General features: G+C 38.3%; 1 protein-coding gene across 1 annotated transcript in view; it reads right to left on the reverse strand.

Annotated features, from left to right (window-relative positions):
- Positions 1-1,698: 1,698 nt before the first annotated feature.
- The window catches only part of LOC134652695 (uncharacterized), a 34,566-nt gene continuing 17,532 nt past the window's right edge, over positions 1,699-18,732 (reverse strand). Inside the window, exons 15-25 of the mRNA XM_063507857.1 lie at positions 17,985-18,164; positions 16,993-17,196; positions 16,685-16,896; positions 15,026-15,036; positions 14,393-14,497; positions 12,250-12,411; positions 10,967-11,052; positions 10,332-10,413; positions 9,226-9,313; positions 6,884-6,989; positions 1,699-1,824 (exon numbers count right to left, since the gene is read on the reverse strand). Coding sequence (XP_063363927.1) covers positions 1,699-1,824; positions 6,884-6,989; positions 9,226-9,313; positions 10,332-10,413; positions 10,967-11,052; positions 12,250-12,411; positions 14,393-14,497; positions 15,026-15,036; positions 16,685-16,896; positions 16,993-17,196; positions 17,985-18,164 — 1,362 coding nt within the window. The remainder of the gene's footprint in view (positions 1,825-6,883; positions 6,990-9,225; positions 9,314-10,331; positions 10,414-10,966; positions 11,053-12,249; positions 12,412-14,392; positions 14,498-15,025; positions 15,037-16,684; positions 16,897-16,992; positions 17,197-17,984; positions 18,165-18,732) is intronic.

Here is an 18,732-nt window from a genome sequence, read left to right on the forward strand (position 1 = left end):
TGGGTTAGGTTTTTGGTCTATAAGTATTAATTTTTTTCTCTTCGGCCGTGTACGTAACCGACCTTTCGTAACTGGTAACGAAGGAAGAAAAAATGATCTTTGTACGATACTGGTTTCGAATAAAGATTATTTTTTCCTCGTACGTAATCAGTCACCATCTTTCGAAGGTGGTTCGTAACCAGTTACATAGTAAGAAATAATTTTCTTAATACGATCCTTCGCCTAGACTAAGTGAGCGATATAAACATGCATCAATACGTGCACATTATTGTTTACGTGTTAGTGTATACATAAATTTGTAACATTGGGCGTATACTCGGCACTGTCACCTTATTTGGACATATATTATAGTAACCAAATATGGCTACAAACTTAAATGGATACATAATTTTGTAACTTCCAGGCGTATACATATCTTTGTACTCGACTGTACAACCAGTACGTGTAAATTTTGAAACAGAACATGTACAAGACATTGTCAATATTATGAAATTATTTTGTTACATGATAAAAACTGTTTTTCATTATTATAAACTTGTTTATTAGTGTTAAATTTAGAAATAGAATAAATAAAAGAAACAATACATATTATTTTCTATTTTAATTTTTAGGATACCTAAGTGAACCATTAAACATAAGTAAGGGCTCTCTAGTCCAACAACAAAACCAATGAAGTAAAATAAAATCTATTAGAAACATTCTACTTTGCCATTTACAGGCATGTGTCGAAGAATAAAATATGAATATTTATACGTTGCGTAGCACATATTTACCCGGAACATTTTGGGCATATATACTGGAAGGATAGGGTCACGAACGAGAGGGTGCTTGAGATTTCTCAGCTGCCCATCAGCCTCTTTGCGCTGCTAAAGCAAAAACGCTTATGCTGGACCATGTGCATCGAATGCAACCACAATGGAACCTTCTCGAGTTTGAAGAGGTTTCATATCAGTATGTTACCTACGCTCAATGATGATTAAAACATTTTGACTCAGTTACGTATGAGGAATAGATAGTCTTTTTTCGTAATTTCAAATAGAAAATTTCTTCTCTCGTAACTATGGTTACGTACGAAGAAAAAATAATCTTTATTCGAAACCAGTATCGTACAAAGATCATTTTTTCTTCCTTCGTTACCAGTTACGAAAGGTCGGTTACGTACACGGCCGAAGGGATTTTTTTTTCCATCAAAATATCAATAATTTCCAGTTTTCAGATTTTTCTCTCTATATACACCTAATAGTCTACCTTGATGCCAAATTTGAAGTTTCTAGGTCATCTGGAAGTGGGTTAGGTTTTTGATCTATATGTCAGTCAGTCACAAAAATGCCGGTTTTTAAACGTTAATTTATCAATAACTATTTGAGCTATGTTTATGAAATTTTGTATTTTGTTCAAGCTAAGGGTCTTGAATACATGTGCCAAATTTCATGTTTGTAGGTCAAGTAGGTTTCAAGTTGTGAAGGGGTCAAAAGTAGCTTGAAATGGTTCGTGTAATATTACACACGGTTGCTGCGTCGCCAGTTCCTTTTTCTTTGAACTTGGCTGGACACGCTACCGCGTGTCTAGATGGCTGCTCATACGGATTTTACCAATAATGGCACCACCAATAAATACCATTGAAAACTACCATGTTACCAATAAATATGTGTGCACCCGCGCCAGCTGGCGGACCCCTGACATATGCCATCTGAGAGGCTATTTCTGGTTTTCCGGAGCCTTCTTCAAGTGCCTGGCCGCGGCGTAGATGTCGAGTTTTATGTCCGGGTATCCATCCAACAGATCCCGCCAGTCTCTATTCCGGAGGAACACCATATCTGTTACCTGAAAGATAATAACATTTATATATAAAAAAAGTTGTAGGTTTTTAGTAAAAACGGGTTTTTACGGTAACAACTAGGGAAATTCTAATGAAACAAAATTATAGCATAGACCTTATCATTAATCATTATATACCTACCCAGGTAATAAGAGTAGTGCCTCTTTCGTATTTATTTCCCTCCATGTTAAACTGTAATTTTGCGTACCTAATTAGTTTAGTTTAATTTGATTGTATACCTAACTAAATTATGACTGTTACATAGGGAAGAGCGGTTTTATCCAACACGGGCATATTTTTGCTAGCTCCATCCTTTGCATCATATTATAATGTGTATTTTTTTAATAATGATTTTTTTTTGTATTAGGGGGTTTTTAGAAAAAATTTACCACATTTTTTTAATTTTTTTATCGATAGTCCTCGTGATTCTGAGCAGAAATAACCCAAAAGTTGATGGATTTTGTAAAAAAGTAAATGGTACACTTTTAAGTGAAAATGCCCATTAACTAGATACATATGTACTAACTGGATCGTTTCGTAACTTGACTGTCGACAACGCTATGCTCTTAGCAACTCATTCACAGTCGACCTACTGCCGTATTCGAACTTCAAGATATTCACAAGAGACGACACGTACTAGATCCATTCTAGATACGTTATAGTTTAGATTTCAACTAGTTCTCTTTTTTTTTATAATTAATGGTCTTACTCATGGCCACAGACTAGCCGAGGCGAAGAAGTGGCCTACGATGGAGCGAGCCTGCCCAGAATGCAGCAGATGATGATAAGCTGCAGCGCAATTTGGGCAACCAATATGATTTTTACGATAGATCGTGTTAGATATTTATAAGATGTGAATTAGATCTCTAAGTAATATCTTGTGGAAATCGTTCAATAGTATCTCCAGAATCGCAGAAATGTCAAATTTGACAGGTTAGATCTTAAACTACACAGGTGTGGAAGCGGATCTGCGTCAGCTTCAAGCCGATAATTGGCAGGAAACGGCGCAGGATCGGGAAAAATGGTGTGCTCTCGTTTCGGAGGCCAAGATCCTCTTTGGGTCGCTGAGCCGTAATAGTTAGTTAGTTAGTTAGTTAGTTAGATCTTAAACATATCGTTATCGTATCTCGGCTATGTCTAAAAGATATCTAATAGAGGTCTATTACACAATCCGAATCGGGCCCCTAATTCGCACCCACTGCGCTATACATTTAATTTGCAACGTTTCGGTGCGAGTAAATATTCGAAGCACGGATAAAACCGCGCGTAGGGGAGACTCTGGTATTTAGGAACCACAAGCATCCTCCACACGAATTCATTATTTTTCGGGGAAAAATTGTAACTAACAAAATGCTCAATAATGAGAGGTGCAGAATCATTATAGAATGTTGCATGATAAGAATTGTGAAAAATTTCAAAAAAGTTTCATAGGAAATGAGAAAGAAACTATCATGAAACTGAAAATTTCGAAACCTGCCCATGAAAACATGTGAGAATTTTCCCAAAATTGTTTGATGTGGAAATTTCGCCATTTTGGAAACTTTCCGACTGCACATAAGTGAGAGGCCACTTGGCACGAGCTTTGCGAGCTTGGCGAGCGTTGGCTTGGCTTGGTACGAGTACATCTTGATTTACATAAAACTCATTTAAATCATTCTACATCTTGATTTACATCATTCATGTAAATCAAGATGTACTCGTAAGTTTTACTGTAAAATATTGATACATTTTTAACACATTCATTTAAGGTTATTAAAATTAAATTCGAGTGAATATTACCACTAACAGTTTAATTACTGAACCGAATTACTGAATGAAACTGAATAGAACCCTTGGGCTTTGATAACCAAGCCGAGCCAGCAGACACATGGACGCGTACGGGCAGACAGATGGATATGGCGAAACTATAAGAGTTCCTTGATAGCGGAACCCTAAAAATGCGTCATTCGCGTAATTTAGGTAGAATTTCGCTGGACATGTGTCGATCTTATTTGATTGAGTCATATTTTAATATGTTATTTTTATCGTAATTATCGATCTTATTTGATTGAGTCATATTTTAATATGTTATTTTTATCGTAATTATAATTATTTGAATAAAATATGTAGGCAATAAAATCATGCTTGCCAGGAAGCATTGAAAAAGATACAATTACATTACATAAAATAAAATAAAATATCGAACCCGGAAGGTAAAATATTCTTTGCGAGTTTTATATTTTCTTTTAATTTAGTACTCTCTTCAGCGACCATACTTGCCCTACTCTCCCCTAGCTACATAATAGGTAGTTCGCTAATAAGCCGACTTGTCGAGAACTTAAAGTAGTTACGCCGTAGGCGTGTCTCGTCGCCTAACGACGACTGAGAGGAATCTGAATAGGACCCTTGTTTGCTGCCCTTTCGTTACATTTGAGCCAGGTGAGGCGCAGTACATAGTTAATATCAGTGGGATACTGTATATAAAAAAAAATTACACAAATATATATATCACTACATAGTATAAAGCAAAGTCGCTTCCCGCTGTCTGTCTGTCCCTATGTATGCTTATTGCTTAGATCTTTAAAACTACGCAACGGATTTTGATGCGTTGTTTTTCTATATAGAGTGATTGAAGAGGAAGGTTTATGTATAATTTGTTAATCCGTGCGTAGCCGGGGCGGGTCGCTAGTTTTTTTATAAATAAAAAGTTTCGTTGTTGGCTGTACCTACTTTACACACCTTAAAGTCTCGCCAATAAATGCGAAACATGTGAGCCCAAACTTGAAGGGTTTCCTAGTGGTTACTGAATAGTTCCACCATCAGATCAGCTCAATATTAGACAAGACAAAGCATTTATTGCGAAAATATTACCAAATAAATTGTCAAATTACTGTGTTCTGGGGCCCATTTCTCAAAAGCTCGTAACTTGTAATACAAGCGGAAGTCCCTTTCTAACAAAAGCTATCAAAAAGTGACATCCGCTTGTATTACAAGTTACAAGCTTTTGAGAAACGGGCCCCTGGAGTATAATCTATTAGGTAGGTAAAGAAGCAAGTCAAAGTTGACTTGGAACATTTTATAACAGTGTAGGTATTAAAATAAGTATGCAAACATTTTGTACGGTGACTGCCATTTGTCACGGTGAGCGATAAGCTTAGGAAGCTGATGTTTTGCGTGCCATGTCCTGTCGCTTTACTCATCACTCATCAGGTCCAGTTAGTGTTAATTGCTGTACTGCACTATAAATCTGTTCACTGTGCTATCATGAATATGTAGGGTATGATTGTTGGCACCGCGATATCGGAAGCAACAAGTTAGGTTAGGTTCAATGTACAGTCACCATCAGATACATCGGAGCAGCCAAGGTGCTCACAAATATCTGAACACGCCTCTATTGTCAAAGCGTTAGAGTGCGTGTTCGTTCAGATATTGTGAGCACCTCGGCCGCTCCGATATATCTGATGGCATCTGTACAATTTCATGTTATTTCAGAATATACTTTTAAAGAAACCACTCTCATAGCTTCGATTGTGCAGCAGCAATAGTTGCTAAGCGGGCGAGGTGTTCAAAATAATCTTGACGCGACTTTATTGTTAAGAGAATAAGAGCGCATCAAGGTAATTTTGAACAACACTCCCGCTTAGCAACTATTGCTTTGCTGCTGACTGTATGACGATAGCCGGGGCCCAGGGGGCGTACCGCGAAAACCGAAATTCGGAAATTGCGGGGATCTATCTCTTTTACTTCAATGAAGGCGTAATTAGAGTGACAGAGAAAGATGCCCGCAATTTGCTAATTTCTATTTTCACGGTTCTAGCCCGACTCTGAAGTACTGATAAACTCGTTGTTCCGAGTCGGGGCTTTGTGTTTATTTGAAACTAATTAATTATCGTTGTAACGTGATCGTTGTCTATTACTGAGCCAAATTAATCAGCTTCATAGTTCAACGTTCGCTTAGGACGTTGAACTATGAATCTGACACTAATTTGGTGTACTATCGCCATCAGATACATCAGAGCGGCCCAAGTGTTCACAAAATCTGAACACGCATTCTGACGCCTTGATAATATAGGCGTGTTCAGATATTTGTGAGCACCTTGGCCGCTCCGATATATCTGATGGCGACTGTTCACTCTGTTCACTCTATGTATGACTATATTGATTATGTCTGAGAGTTGGCAACAATAAAATTGTATAAAGATAAAGGTATACCTGGTAAGGTAAGTATTTGTATATTATAGGTATATATATCGTTGTCTGAGTACCCACAACACAAGCTTTCTTGAGCTTACCGTGGGGCTTATAGTCAATTTGTGTAATAAAGTCCTATAATATTTATTTATTTACCTACACGATATTGATATAATTCCATGCGTTGTATCTTATTGGCTGAATGTTTATTATTACTTTCTTTTCAGATTAGAATGGAATTAACTACTTAAGGGCCAGTTAATTACTGTAAAACCACCCAACTATAATCTATTATGGCCAAGGAATTTAATTTCAGTGCTTTTTCGTACCTTGTCATAGTGAAAATATTATGAGGTCCCTAGCGACTGACACCTACCGGTGACAAGGTACGAATTGGTACTGAAATTAAATTCTACAACCTTACTACAATTATGGTATGGTAGTTAACCTGTACTACCTACATTTGGAATGTTTTACGGTATGTAAAACTCCTTACACTATTTACAAACACTGTTCTCTAACACTACGCCGTGTAAAACAATGTCATTACCGTTCTTATGATGAAAGTGAAAAACTTCTTACACTATTTACAAACACTGTTCTCTGACACTACGTCGTGTAAAACAATATCATTACCGTTCCTGTGATGAAAGTGAAAAACTCCTTACGCTATTTACAAACACTGTTCTCTGACACTACGTCGTGTAAAACAACGTCATTACCGTTCTTGTGCTGAAAGTGAAAAACTCCTTACACTATTTACAAACACTGTTCTCTGACACTACGCCGTGTAAAACAATATCATTACCGTTCCTGTGATGAAAGTGAAAAACTCCTTACACTATTTACAAACACTGTTCTCTGACACTACGTCGTGTAAAACAACATCATTACCGTTCTTGTGATGAAAGTGAACTGTACGGGCGTGTCCGGGAACAGGCCAGGCACCAATCCGAAGAATCCATTAGTTGATAGCATTGATACAAGTTTCCTTTCTCCGCTGAAACCATTTTGGGATTTGACAGGTTGAATATATTTTATCATAGAAATTAAATTAAAAACAAAAACGGGCCTAGTGCGAGTCGGACTCTCCGTGGGTTCCGTACATTAAGTCCGACTCACGCTTGACTGCATATTTCTAATAGGTTTTCCTGTCAAAGATCTCTTTTGTATGTTCTTTTTCAAAATTTAAGACCCAATAGTTTCGGAGATAAAGGGGGAGGGGGGGGGGGGGGAATGGTCGGACACACAGACAAACAGACGCACGAGTGATCTTATAAGAGTTCTGTTTTTTCCTTTTGAGGTACGGAAACCTAAACAAATACACGGGATTTGGTTCAAAAAGAAACAAGATTTGAAGCAATCAAATATATGCGCAATGAAGCTAAATTAAACGTGTGTGATAGATACTGCATAATTAATAAGGTATAAGGTATTTGTATAATTGTGAATCCACCTAGCTACGTAACTACTTAAGTACCTACCTACTTAGGGCTGATTTAGACGGCGCGCGAACTCGCATGCGATTTTAGTTACATTGCGAACTGTTTGGTTACGTCCAATTCAACCGACCGATCAAAACCCGCAATGTAATGAAACTCGCATGCGGGTTCTCGCATCGTCTAAATGAGCATTACAGTACATGCATATTGCATATTCTTCGTAAGAATAATGTAAATTAAACAGAATAGGAAATGTTCCAGACTACATAACAGAAAAATAAAAACGCCGACAACGAAAGAATGCATTTTACAAAATAAAGGTGCAAAGCATTTCTGTAAAGTATTCAATGCGAGGTGGAAAATCCGCAGCTTACTCATATATACAAGAGAAAGAAACGAAACAGAGTAACAGCTTCATCCAATGACGCAAAGTAAGCTCTACCATTTAAGGCCAAAAATGTTTTGCGTCAAAAACTTTTTCTTCACTTTTCCCTCAATCCAAATCCTAATAAGTGGTGTGCTTTCGTCTCGGAGGCCAAGACCTTCTTTGGGTCGCCATATTACATTAGTTAGTTAGTTAGTTAGTTTCCCTAAGCTAAGGGCTCATTTAGACGGCGCGCGAACTCGTTTACGATTTTAGTTACATCAATTCAGCCGACCGATCAAATGACGCAATGTAATGAAACTCGCATGCGAGTTCTCACACCGTCTAAATGAGCCCTCAATCAGAACATGATACCTTAACTTAACACATTCGGTGCGGCAGCGCAAAACCCATACTTACTGCCAGTGCGTTACGAGTCATATACTTCCCGTATTGAGAAAGCCAAATTTGCGGCACGACCTACATTTTCCCGTACCATGTCCAGACTTTAAAGGTCCCTACAGACCTGGAATGTTATCGATTTGAACTAAAAGTCATTCTGGTCAATAGACTATATCCTTGTGTATATACAGCTGCCGTCGCCCGCGGATCTATATACAATTCTAAAATATTTTTCAAAACCCTTTTTAAGAAAGGCATTTTTCAAAACCCTTAATTTTACGGGAATATACTTCCCTTGCCGCACAGGCCGTATATAACACTAGTGATGGGATACTAAAGAATCGATAACGACTTTTATAATCGACAAAATATTTATTGTTGTCATCATGTCTGTACGTGTTCAAAACAAATATTATTCATCCTCATATAATTATAAAAAGGGATTGGACTTTTAGAGTAGGTAATTTTCAATATAGATGTCATAGTCTTGAATTGTCGCATTAGTAAAATGTCGAATCGACGCGGAAACGTGAACAATGCGCAGCACTATGACCAATCTGAGCGCTGCGTACCCACCTATCGGTGCGGTACGGGGTGATGGATTACGGACAAATAGCACCCGTGCCGCGCTAAAGAAAAAAAAATACCTTTCAGCGCGTTACGCAAAAATACTTCCCGTACATTTTTTCTTTTGAAATATAATATACTTGAAGTAAGAATAACGGGAGTATAGTCATCTTTTTCTTACTCACACGGGAACATAGAAAAACCACCGCCGCACCGGGGGTAAGACAAGCGCAGATAGCTGCCGCACCGGCGGAAAGTGAAATATGGCCAAATGCTTCCCGTAACGCAGCGAATGTGTTAAACATATAAACGTATGCTAGTTTTTAAGGTATTTATGTATGGGCCACTAGTTGCCTGAAATAAAAGACATCATTCATTAACGCATCTCCACTATTTTGGTTACACCTATGTTTACTAGCCATGAGGCTGATAGGTACTCTGTCACATTTATTTGCTCCTACCTTGCGTCTGTAGACCATTTCTCGACTTCGCCGTCGTGTATAAAGTAGATGCAGGCAAAAACATCTCCCTCCTGTAGCAGCACCCTGCCTGCAAAGTATTTGGTGGGAATAGTAGATTGTTAACCAAGGCGTGAAAGGCACTCATTCCTGCCGAGGTAGTTTAGTGCTCGAACGCAGCGAGAGCGACAATAGTCCGAGGCTGAAATGATGCCTTTCACCCGGGTTAAACGTTCTACTTTTCATTTAGAATACGAGGAAATTAAAATGCATGTGATTAAAAAAATTCTCGAGGGTACTTTCAGTTAACAATTTTGGTAAAAGAATCGTCATTTATGTAATGGGGAGTAAAAAAATAAAAATGAATATTGTATAACAAATCAATTTAAAATCAATTTTCAATTGTTTATCTTACAAAAATGAAAAAAACCGTACTTGGAAAGTTAAAGTTAAGTGCAGAAACGTATCACTTTCTGCACACCTTTTAGAACAACAATGATCTCTTTCAGACCATGAGAAATGAAAAGTTTGATTCGGATTTACTGGTACTTAAATACTTCTTCTGTCAAGTAGAGGTGCATCAGTATGGTGCTATGTCCGAATATAATCTTCACTAAAGAAAGGAGGTTTTTTTTCTAGCTCAATACGAGTATCGTGCGCTTCAGTCACATTCACTCATTCATTCATTCAATACTGTTTTTGCGATTAGTACTCTGTCTGTGTGTGTAATCAATAATCATTCACCTTAACCAAAGAAAATTTAGAATAGAGGCGTATTGTCAAAGTAAATTTTGTAGTCACAGTAAGCAGGCAGTAATGCCATCTTTCGACACATAATTAAACTTTTAGAACGCCATTTGACTTTGAACCTTGTTTTTTCACTGATATGTGTTAAATTGGTTAAATATCAAAAAGTGGCGCCATCTACTCTTACTATCCCCGCCTATACTCCTATAGATGGCGCCACTTTTTGATATTTAATCTCTCCTGGCGATACCTATATTAAGAACAACAACATACTTCAAACATTCTACTAATATAATATGTTGTGAAGAACATTGCAATGAATGAATGAATGAATCTTTAAATCTTTGAATCAATGATAATACCTGCACGTATAACGACCCTGTGCAGCCTTGTAGCCAGCTGCCTCGTAAAATAAGCTGGCTGCGACCTGAACAGAGGGATATCCTGCAAGTAAACAAACGATTATTTAGCAGTGGCGCTAGTGTGCACGTTGATGGGCTCTTCAGTTCTCAGGAACTGAGTGAATGAGGAATGGAAAGTTTTCGGGTATCCGCTAGCTGGCGCGGTTGCGCGGAACGGGTGAGTGGGTTAATGAAAAATAGTATGACAACTTTAGCAACGCTAACTGGCGCGGACGCGTGTGAAGGCTTTTACCTACAAACGGCACGATTCGAACTGTAAGATACGTGAATTAATAGATCTAGAAACGATATAGATGACGTATCTTACAGTTCGAATCGGGCAGAAAGGCGCGTGCGTAGCTGCGTACGCCCGCGAAGTGCACTCGCGTATCTCGCAGTATCTCGCTCGCGAGACAGACTACCCCTCCCTCTTTAATTAATACAGTTAGAAAAAGACGGGTAGTCTATCTCGCTGGCGAGATACTGTTGTATCAATCATGTGCTAGCTGTGAGATGCTGTGTATCTTATAAATAGATTTTTTCCAGGTCTTGCAATAAATTTCACAATATTTGAAACTTTTTGCCGGCATCAGTACCTGCAAGTGATATGCGTACAACGCCGTATAGAGGTCCTCTCTGAGGCACAGCGGGGCTTCCACTACTAGTTCGGGCATCCAGTTACCTGCAAAATATTATATACAGCCAAAGAATTTAATATCGGTACCATTTCGTAACTTCTCACAGTGATAATCAATATGAAAGTCTCTAGGGACTAGGGTTTGCAATCCGGATCCGGAATGTATGAAATTATCCGGATCTGGATCCGGATCCGCGGATCTTCCCATACATTTCGGATCCGTCGTGCAAACCCTACTAGGGACCTCATACTATTGTCACTGTGACAAGATACGAAATGGTACTGCCTTGTAGTACTATAGTAGCAAATATGGTACTATAGAATTCATGCAATTAGGTATACACAGTAGGTACTTTTCTTTATAGAAATTTGATTTAAAAAATATATGTACATGTATGAAATCTACATGAAATCATGAAATCATGGTGGAATGGTACGTCAAAAAAATATTGACATCGACTTATAAAGCAAGTTTGACGTTTTAGACGCCAATGACCGATATATCCGCACCGTAGGTTCAACGCCAAAGACCGATTAATCGGTCACAGACCACAGAGCAACATAGACCTACGTGCATATGCATAAAGTTCAATTTCAGTTTTGACACTTCAATGACGTGGCGTCTGAGTGACAGCTTTTGTGTTTGACACGGCGTCGAAAAGGTTAATGCACTGTTCCACGTCCTAATGTCCCATATTAAGAGTCATTCATCTTCCTCGCGTTATCCCGGCTTTTTTTTGCCACAGCTCATAGGAGCCTGGGGTCCGCTTGGCAACTAATCCCGAGCATTGGCGTAGGTATTTTTTGGGATTAGTCCGGTTTCCTCACGATGTTTTCCTTCACCGAAAAGCGACTGGTAAATATCAAGTGATATTTCGTACATACGTTCCGAAAAACTCATTGGTACTAGCCGGGGTTTGAACCCGCGACCTCTTGATTGAATTTCGCACGCTCTTACCGCTAGGCAACCAGCGCTTAATGCCTCATATTAAGAGTAAAATACAAAATATACTTGGTCAAGCAAATCTTGTCAGTAGAAAAGGCGGCAAATTTGAAAAAATCGCGAGTTAGCAACACTATTACGTTTGAATTGTTCGAAAATCGCGTCATTTGCATCTTATCTGTGGAACTGTTTTGTTTACATTTCATCCTTGTTCGATGTATATTGCTGCTTTTTGATACTTTAGTTTGCTTTACATTGCTACTGACATATCCGGCTTGACTATAGTTACAATTACCCACCTCTTTGCCTCTGCCAAAGAAGAGCACTATAGTCTTTCACGCACTCCAACAGTGCCTTATTCAAACCACTATGTTCCAAGTAGCTGTATAAATTAGCCACATTGTAGTCAAAATTCAGCAGTTCCCGGTACCGCAGGTACATCTCTCTGAACGCGGAGCTGCCTATCCATATACACACGAGATGACATATGTAGCATATGAAACATTCGTAGTACATTTCTCGAGTATTGATAGAGGCATACTGAAATACGACAACAGGTATGTTGACATAAGTACAGATCACTGATTTAAACTTTCACGATTTTTACACATTATTAAATTGTACAACGGGAATTAATCGCCCCTAACAGTGCGCAAAACGTTCCAGCGGATAAACAAGACCAAGTGCGGGTAGTTCGAAAAACTCGCGCGGTTAGAAGATGCTAATGTCAACTTAAGCCAGTCTTCTCCGAGACCACGGGGACAACGCCGTCCTCGAAACGTCGGAGGTAAATCTTAAAACTTAGATACGCGATTAAGTACCGTTGTACAATTTAATAATACAGATGTAGTGCATAATTAATTGTCTTCCATAGTTTCACGAAAACGTACGTCTTGCTATCTCAGTCAGTCTCTGTACAAAAAGTACTGAGGTTGATTGAAGTAGCATGACAAATACGAATGTTTCCGAGAAAATACGACCCATCAAAAACATTACATGTAAAAAGGTGCAAGTCTCGCAACACTTCTACTACAAAAAAGTTTTGAGATGTAATGTGAAACCAAGTCGGTTATTTTAATCAGTGCCAGGGGGTGTTAAAACCGTATCAATAAGATATCTTAAATTTTTAATACGTATAATGACTTGGCCGCCGTGCCCCCAGATGGAAAACAATTATGCACTACATCTGTACTAGTAAAATCACATAATATACTTACATTGCCGGAGTTAGTTCTGGTGATAAGACTCATGATGAAACCCAGGGCAATCGCGTAGTCATCCTGCCATCTCATTGGCACTAGGAAACTGTGGTTACCGGGGTATGTCCTTTTCCTAATCACCACTACTGTTTTACAACCTAAATATATACAAATATTTATACGTAGGCACAGTCAAAGAATTTAATTTCTGTAGGTACCATTTCGTGGGTCTCTATTGTTTCCCAAATGTTTGCCCGCATTTTTGTTAGTCATTAATTTATTTGGTTCAGAAACGCATCACTTTTCAAGATTGCCATAAAACAAACCTAACCTAACCCATCTATAGGATAAGCTGACGAAAATCCTGAAAGTTAACGGTTTCAGTTTTATGACTAATGATAATATGACAAATAATACATTATGACTTAAAACTTTATGGGAAACAAAGGGACCCCCCATTTCATACTTGTAACAGCGACAATCAATATGAAAGTCGCTAGGGATCTCATACTACTGTCACCGTGACAAGGTATTAAATCGTACTGAAATTAAATTCCTTGGCCGTACTGGTTAGTAACGTTTGCAAATAAAAAATAAATAAAACAGTTGTCAGAATATGGTATTTTGTAGTCACCTGCAATAATATGTTACTACTCGAATGCCGCAAAAATATGTGACACGCTCTTATGGCTTTACAAATATAATAAGATCGTGTCAGATATCTTTGCGGCCTTCGTTGTGTAACATTATTGCAGGTGACTGATGTACTTAGCATTAAATTTGTAATCTGGTACTTTATTTAATCATAATGACGCAAGATTTTAATTTGTTATATCTCTCGCGTTGAATTGAATCCGATATTGGAAAGGCGATTCCGCGATAGTTTCAGCCATGTCCGAGCCCCCTGTCAACTGTCGAAGCGATAATATTAGTTTGTGTGCGTGACCGCTAAAGACGGCGCCTTCGCGGCCTGACTACGCGGATGTAGGATCCTACATCCGATATCGTATCGGAAAAAGTGTAAAAGCTCTTAGGCGAGCAATATTCACCAAACATGCGTAGGGTCAAGGAGGGAACAGTGGCTCGGCAGAAAAAGGCCGGGTAGGTACAGTGGCTCACTCAACCTAATTTCAACACGAGAGAGGCGATATTTGGGCGACTGACATCGCGCTGAGCCACTGTTTCCGCCTTGATTCTACACGCTCTTACACTCTGGGTCCACCGACAGCTCGCAATAACATACCTTCACCTCTGATATCAGGATCTATCCATTCGTTGTAGTATTTCACGTACTGGTCTAGATTTTCCACAGGTTTTGGTATATAATATGAATTATCCAATACTGACGCTGAAAATAACATCATTAAATATTGAAATTATTGTAAGGTATACTGGTTGTGGGCGCGGGGTACCTATGTCAAAATGTAACTGGTCTTTATACCTACTGAGGCCTGTTTACACACTGATTAGTGTTTAGTGCGAGTTTATACATTTGCCACTATACGCAAAAAAAGTAGCAAATGTTTGAAGACACAATAAATACTAATCAATATGTACACAGCCCCCTAATGTAGGGCTTGACCCACATGAATATGCTTGCTAATATAGAGCATTACAAAGGTATATTAATTGGTGATTACATAATATAGTTTTCTCTGTGTTTATCACGAAGACAAGTTAGAGAAAACAACTGACATAACTGTTATTATAGGTACCTAGCATGAGTAGCGTTCTCGCGCACGAGTCCATAGCCATACATGAAGTGACGCAAGATGTATGGACTATGGAGACGCGCGTGAGAACGCAACTCATGCTATCAGGTCTAAAGCTACTTAATTTAATTTTGATTTAGGTCCAAGTCCAACCCTAAACTTACGTAGCAATCCTCTGTTGAAATTAGACTCAATGATGTGTTAAACAGATTCATAGTTAAAGTTATCTTATATTATATTTTAGTCATATAGATAAATTGTGGCTTTCCACCAAGAAGGGTTCTTATGCTCCGTTTGCATGTCTCTCTGATGGAGACGTTTCTAATGCACATGTAGCATAAGGACCCTTTTTTAACCCTTTAAATACCAGGCTAAGGGATATATATTTCCCATATACGGCACTTCAAACATGTTTTCTATTTTCGATAAGTAAGTGCCAGTTGCACCATCCGCACTTGACAGACAAATCAACGTCACCCGGCGCACCGCGGCGGTTTACTATGAAACTTTCCACACAATAAAATTTAGCGAAGTCTTTAACGATAAAAAAAGCGGCCAAGTGCGAGTCGGACTCGCCCATGAAGGGTTCCGTATTTAGGCGATTTATGACGTATTAAAAAAAAACTACTTACTAGATCTCGTTCAAACCAATTTTCGGTGGAAGTTTACATGGTAATGTACATCATATATTTTTTTTAGTTTTATCATTCACTTATTTTAGAAGTTACAGGGGGGGGGACACACATTTTACCACTTTGGAAGTGTCTCTCGCGCAAACTATTCAGTTTAGAAAAAAATGATATTAGAAACCTCAATATCATTTTTGAAGACCTGTCCATAGATACCCCACACGTATGGGTTTGATGAAAAAAAAATTTTTGAGTTTCAGATCGAAGTATGGGGAACCCCAAAAATTTATTGTTTTTTTTCTATTTTTGTGTGAAAATCTTAATGCGGTTCACAGAATACATCTACTTACCAAGTTTCAACAGTATAGTTCTTATAGTTTCGGAGAAAAGTGGCTGTGACATACGGACGGACAGACAGACGGACAGACGGACAGACGGACAGACAGACAGACATGACGAATCTATAAGGGTTCCGTTTTTTTCCATTTGGCTACGGAACCCTAAAAACAGTTCGTTGGCGTAACCGACCCCAAGACTGACATTCGATTGTAGTTTTTGAACTGTCAGCCTGGCAAAGGGTTAATGTAAAGGTTCCTTAAATGCACATACTCGTAAAGCATACGGACCTTTCTCTGCTGGAAAGCCACGTTTAGTAATAAAAAAAATTAAAAACGTACGTCTGCAGGCAATCACGACCCACCCGCAAACCATTGCTTCGACGATCAAACTAATGATTGCAAAGTCAACCACATTGTAAAATTGTTGACTCTGCAACAAAACAGTTCGGAAATACATATTTCGTGAAAATATTAAATTTCTGTTTGTTTTGAAAATACCTACATATATTTTTCACATTATTGTTCATTTATTAGTCTGATAGTTAAATGATATCGGCAAGAGAATTGAGGTGAACGATTACACACACATCTACTTCAGAGTATAGAAACTTGTTTGCATATAGACTGCTTATACCTAGTCCTACTAAATTGGGGAAACTGCGTCAAAAAAAGTGTACATTTTCTGGGACACTTTTTTTCTGTTTCAAATCGATAAACCTCGTGATTCCGATAGAAATAGATGAATTTCGAAAAAAGTAACTGTTACACTTTTTTCTAAAAATGCTCGTATGTGTGAATGTGTAGAAACATCGCAAACCTTAACCAAGTATTTGAATAATGGTAAAACGGAAGGCACTTTACCTTAAAATCCTTACAGAAATGTTTATAAAAATTGTAAAAGAATCTAAGACGAAGAAGTCTCGCTAGCTGATAGCCCCAGTTGTTAGTAAACATAGTAAGCAGCGGCAGAACGAGAGAAATGATGTCGATATACGTTTGCACTTTCTTGAATCTTCTCAATTTCACGTCTCGATATACGCACTCATCATTTATTATAACTAGTTCCATCTGAAACATAGTTTATAATCATTACAATGTTTGTATATTTCGAAATATTTTGACGGCTTCCTAGCCCAGTTGGTATTGTATTTCCCCTGATCTTACCGTATAAAACTCCGATACAAAATGTGCAAGGTGTAAAATGTCAAGAAGACCCAACACCACCATCAGTATATGTATCGTCTCCAACGGCAGAGTGTTTAAGACCAAGACGATGGCTGAAGAAAGGTAGGGTCCCACGAACCAGACTAGGGCTAGCCAACAGGCGTATTTGCGGGTCACGTGCGCTTTCACTGGCTGCTTCATCCACTGAAATTGATCATTTATTTAATCCTTTGCATGTCACTACATAGTATAAAACAAAGTCGCTTCCCGCTATCTGTCTGTCCATTTGTATGTTTAGATCTTTAAAACTACGCAACGGATTTTGATGCGGTTTTTTTAATAGATAGATAGATTCAAGAGGAAGGTTTATGTATAATTTGTTAACCCGTGCGAAGCCGGGGCGGGTCGCTAGTTATACATAAGTAACATTGTCCTATCGTAAGTAGTTGAGCCCACAGAGCTAAGAATGATTTTCCTTTAGCCGCCCAGAGACCTATAAAAAGGTCTCCTGTTCCATTCTAATTTGAATCTTTGTTTTGACAAATCATAATTGCATTTTTAGTGGCCAGTTTTGACGTCTGGGCGGCTAAAGTATATAGTTGCTATAGCGTTCACTGTCCATAAAGGACACTTTCATACTTTGAAGTTAGATCTTGGCCGATGTGACGTTTTATACCACTAACGGAAACATTTAAGTGTCGCGATGAGAGGCTGTTTGGTTGTGTGTGCGTTTATGCATACAACTTAATGTTCCGAATAATCTCTTAAACCAGGCTAAGGGATATACTTCCCACATACGACACTTCAAACATGTGTTCTATTTTCGATCAGTAATACTGATATTCGATTGTCATTTTAGAACTGTAAGCCTGGTAAATGGTTAAACGGATCGGCCGAGCTTGTTTCAGTTTTCTGTAAATGTTTTGTGATTGCGATAGTTCTTAGATATGCCCAACAGATGGCACACATAAAATCAATCAAAGAACACTAACGGGTAGTTTAATGGTCTTGCCGCCTCTGAGCAAGTACTTGATCGAGTAGTATGGGTTCTCTTTAGGTGGATCCTGCACTTGCATGTAGTCCATGGCTGCTGTGGGATGCCGGTGGATGTTGAAACGAGTCTGTACAACAAAAGAGAATGAAAATTTAACTCCACAATTACAAAGTCGCGACTTGCAATTTCCCGTCACTTAACAAATTTAGGTTTAGTTTGCTGTTTATACTATTTTAAGTAGGTATATATGGCTTAATTTGACTCTTTCAATATTTTGTTGCAGTCAACAGCAAAGTATGGCACTACTTTGCTGTTGAAGAGCCGGTCAAGCTAGTTTGTTAGTAGAAAAAGCCGAGAAAAATCTAATTTTCTATGGGTTGATAACCCTTTGCGCCTACATTTTATAAATCTGCCGCTCTTTTCTACTGACGGAAATTGCTTGACAGGGTATAGCTACGTGAGTGACGTGTTCTATAATCTGTACACACGTTCTTATAAATTATAATTCTACATATTCAGCTGCTGACTTTATGAATCAAATAGAAAGCAAATAGAACTTTTAGCAAGAAGAAGATGTCTATCCTGATGTTTAAAATATATATTTTTAATTTTAGCTCTGCAAGCATTGTACAATATAACATCTCTATACTATTACTGTACTCATGTTTGACAAATAAATAATCTTTATCTTTATCTTTTATCTTTATCTGGCTGTATATATTCCGTCGCTGGAGAGACTACGATAG

The sequence above is a fragment of the Cydia amplana genome, chromosome 12 (genome assembly GCF_948474715.1).
Source record: "Cydia amplana chromosome 12, ilCydAmpl1.1, whole genome shotgun sequence".
Classification (NCBI taxonomy): Eukaryota; Metazoa; Arthropoda; class Insecta; order Lepidoptera; family Tortricidae; genus Cydia; species Cydia amplana.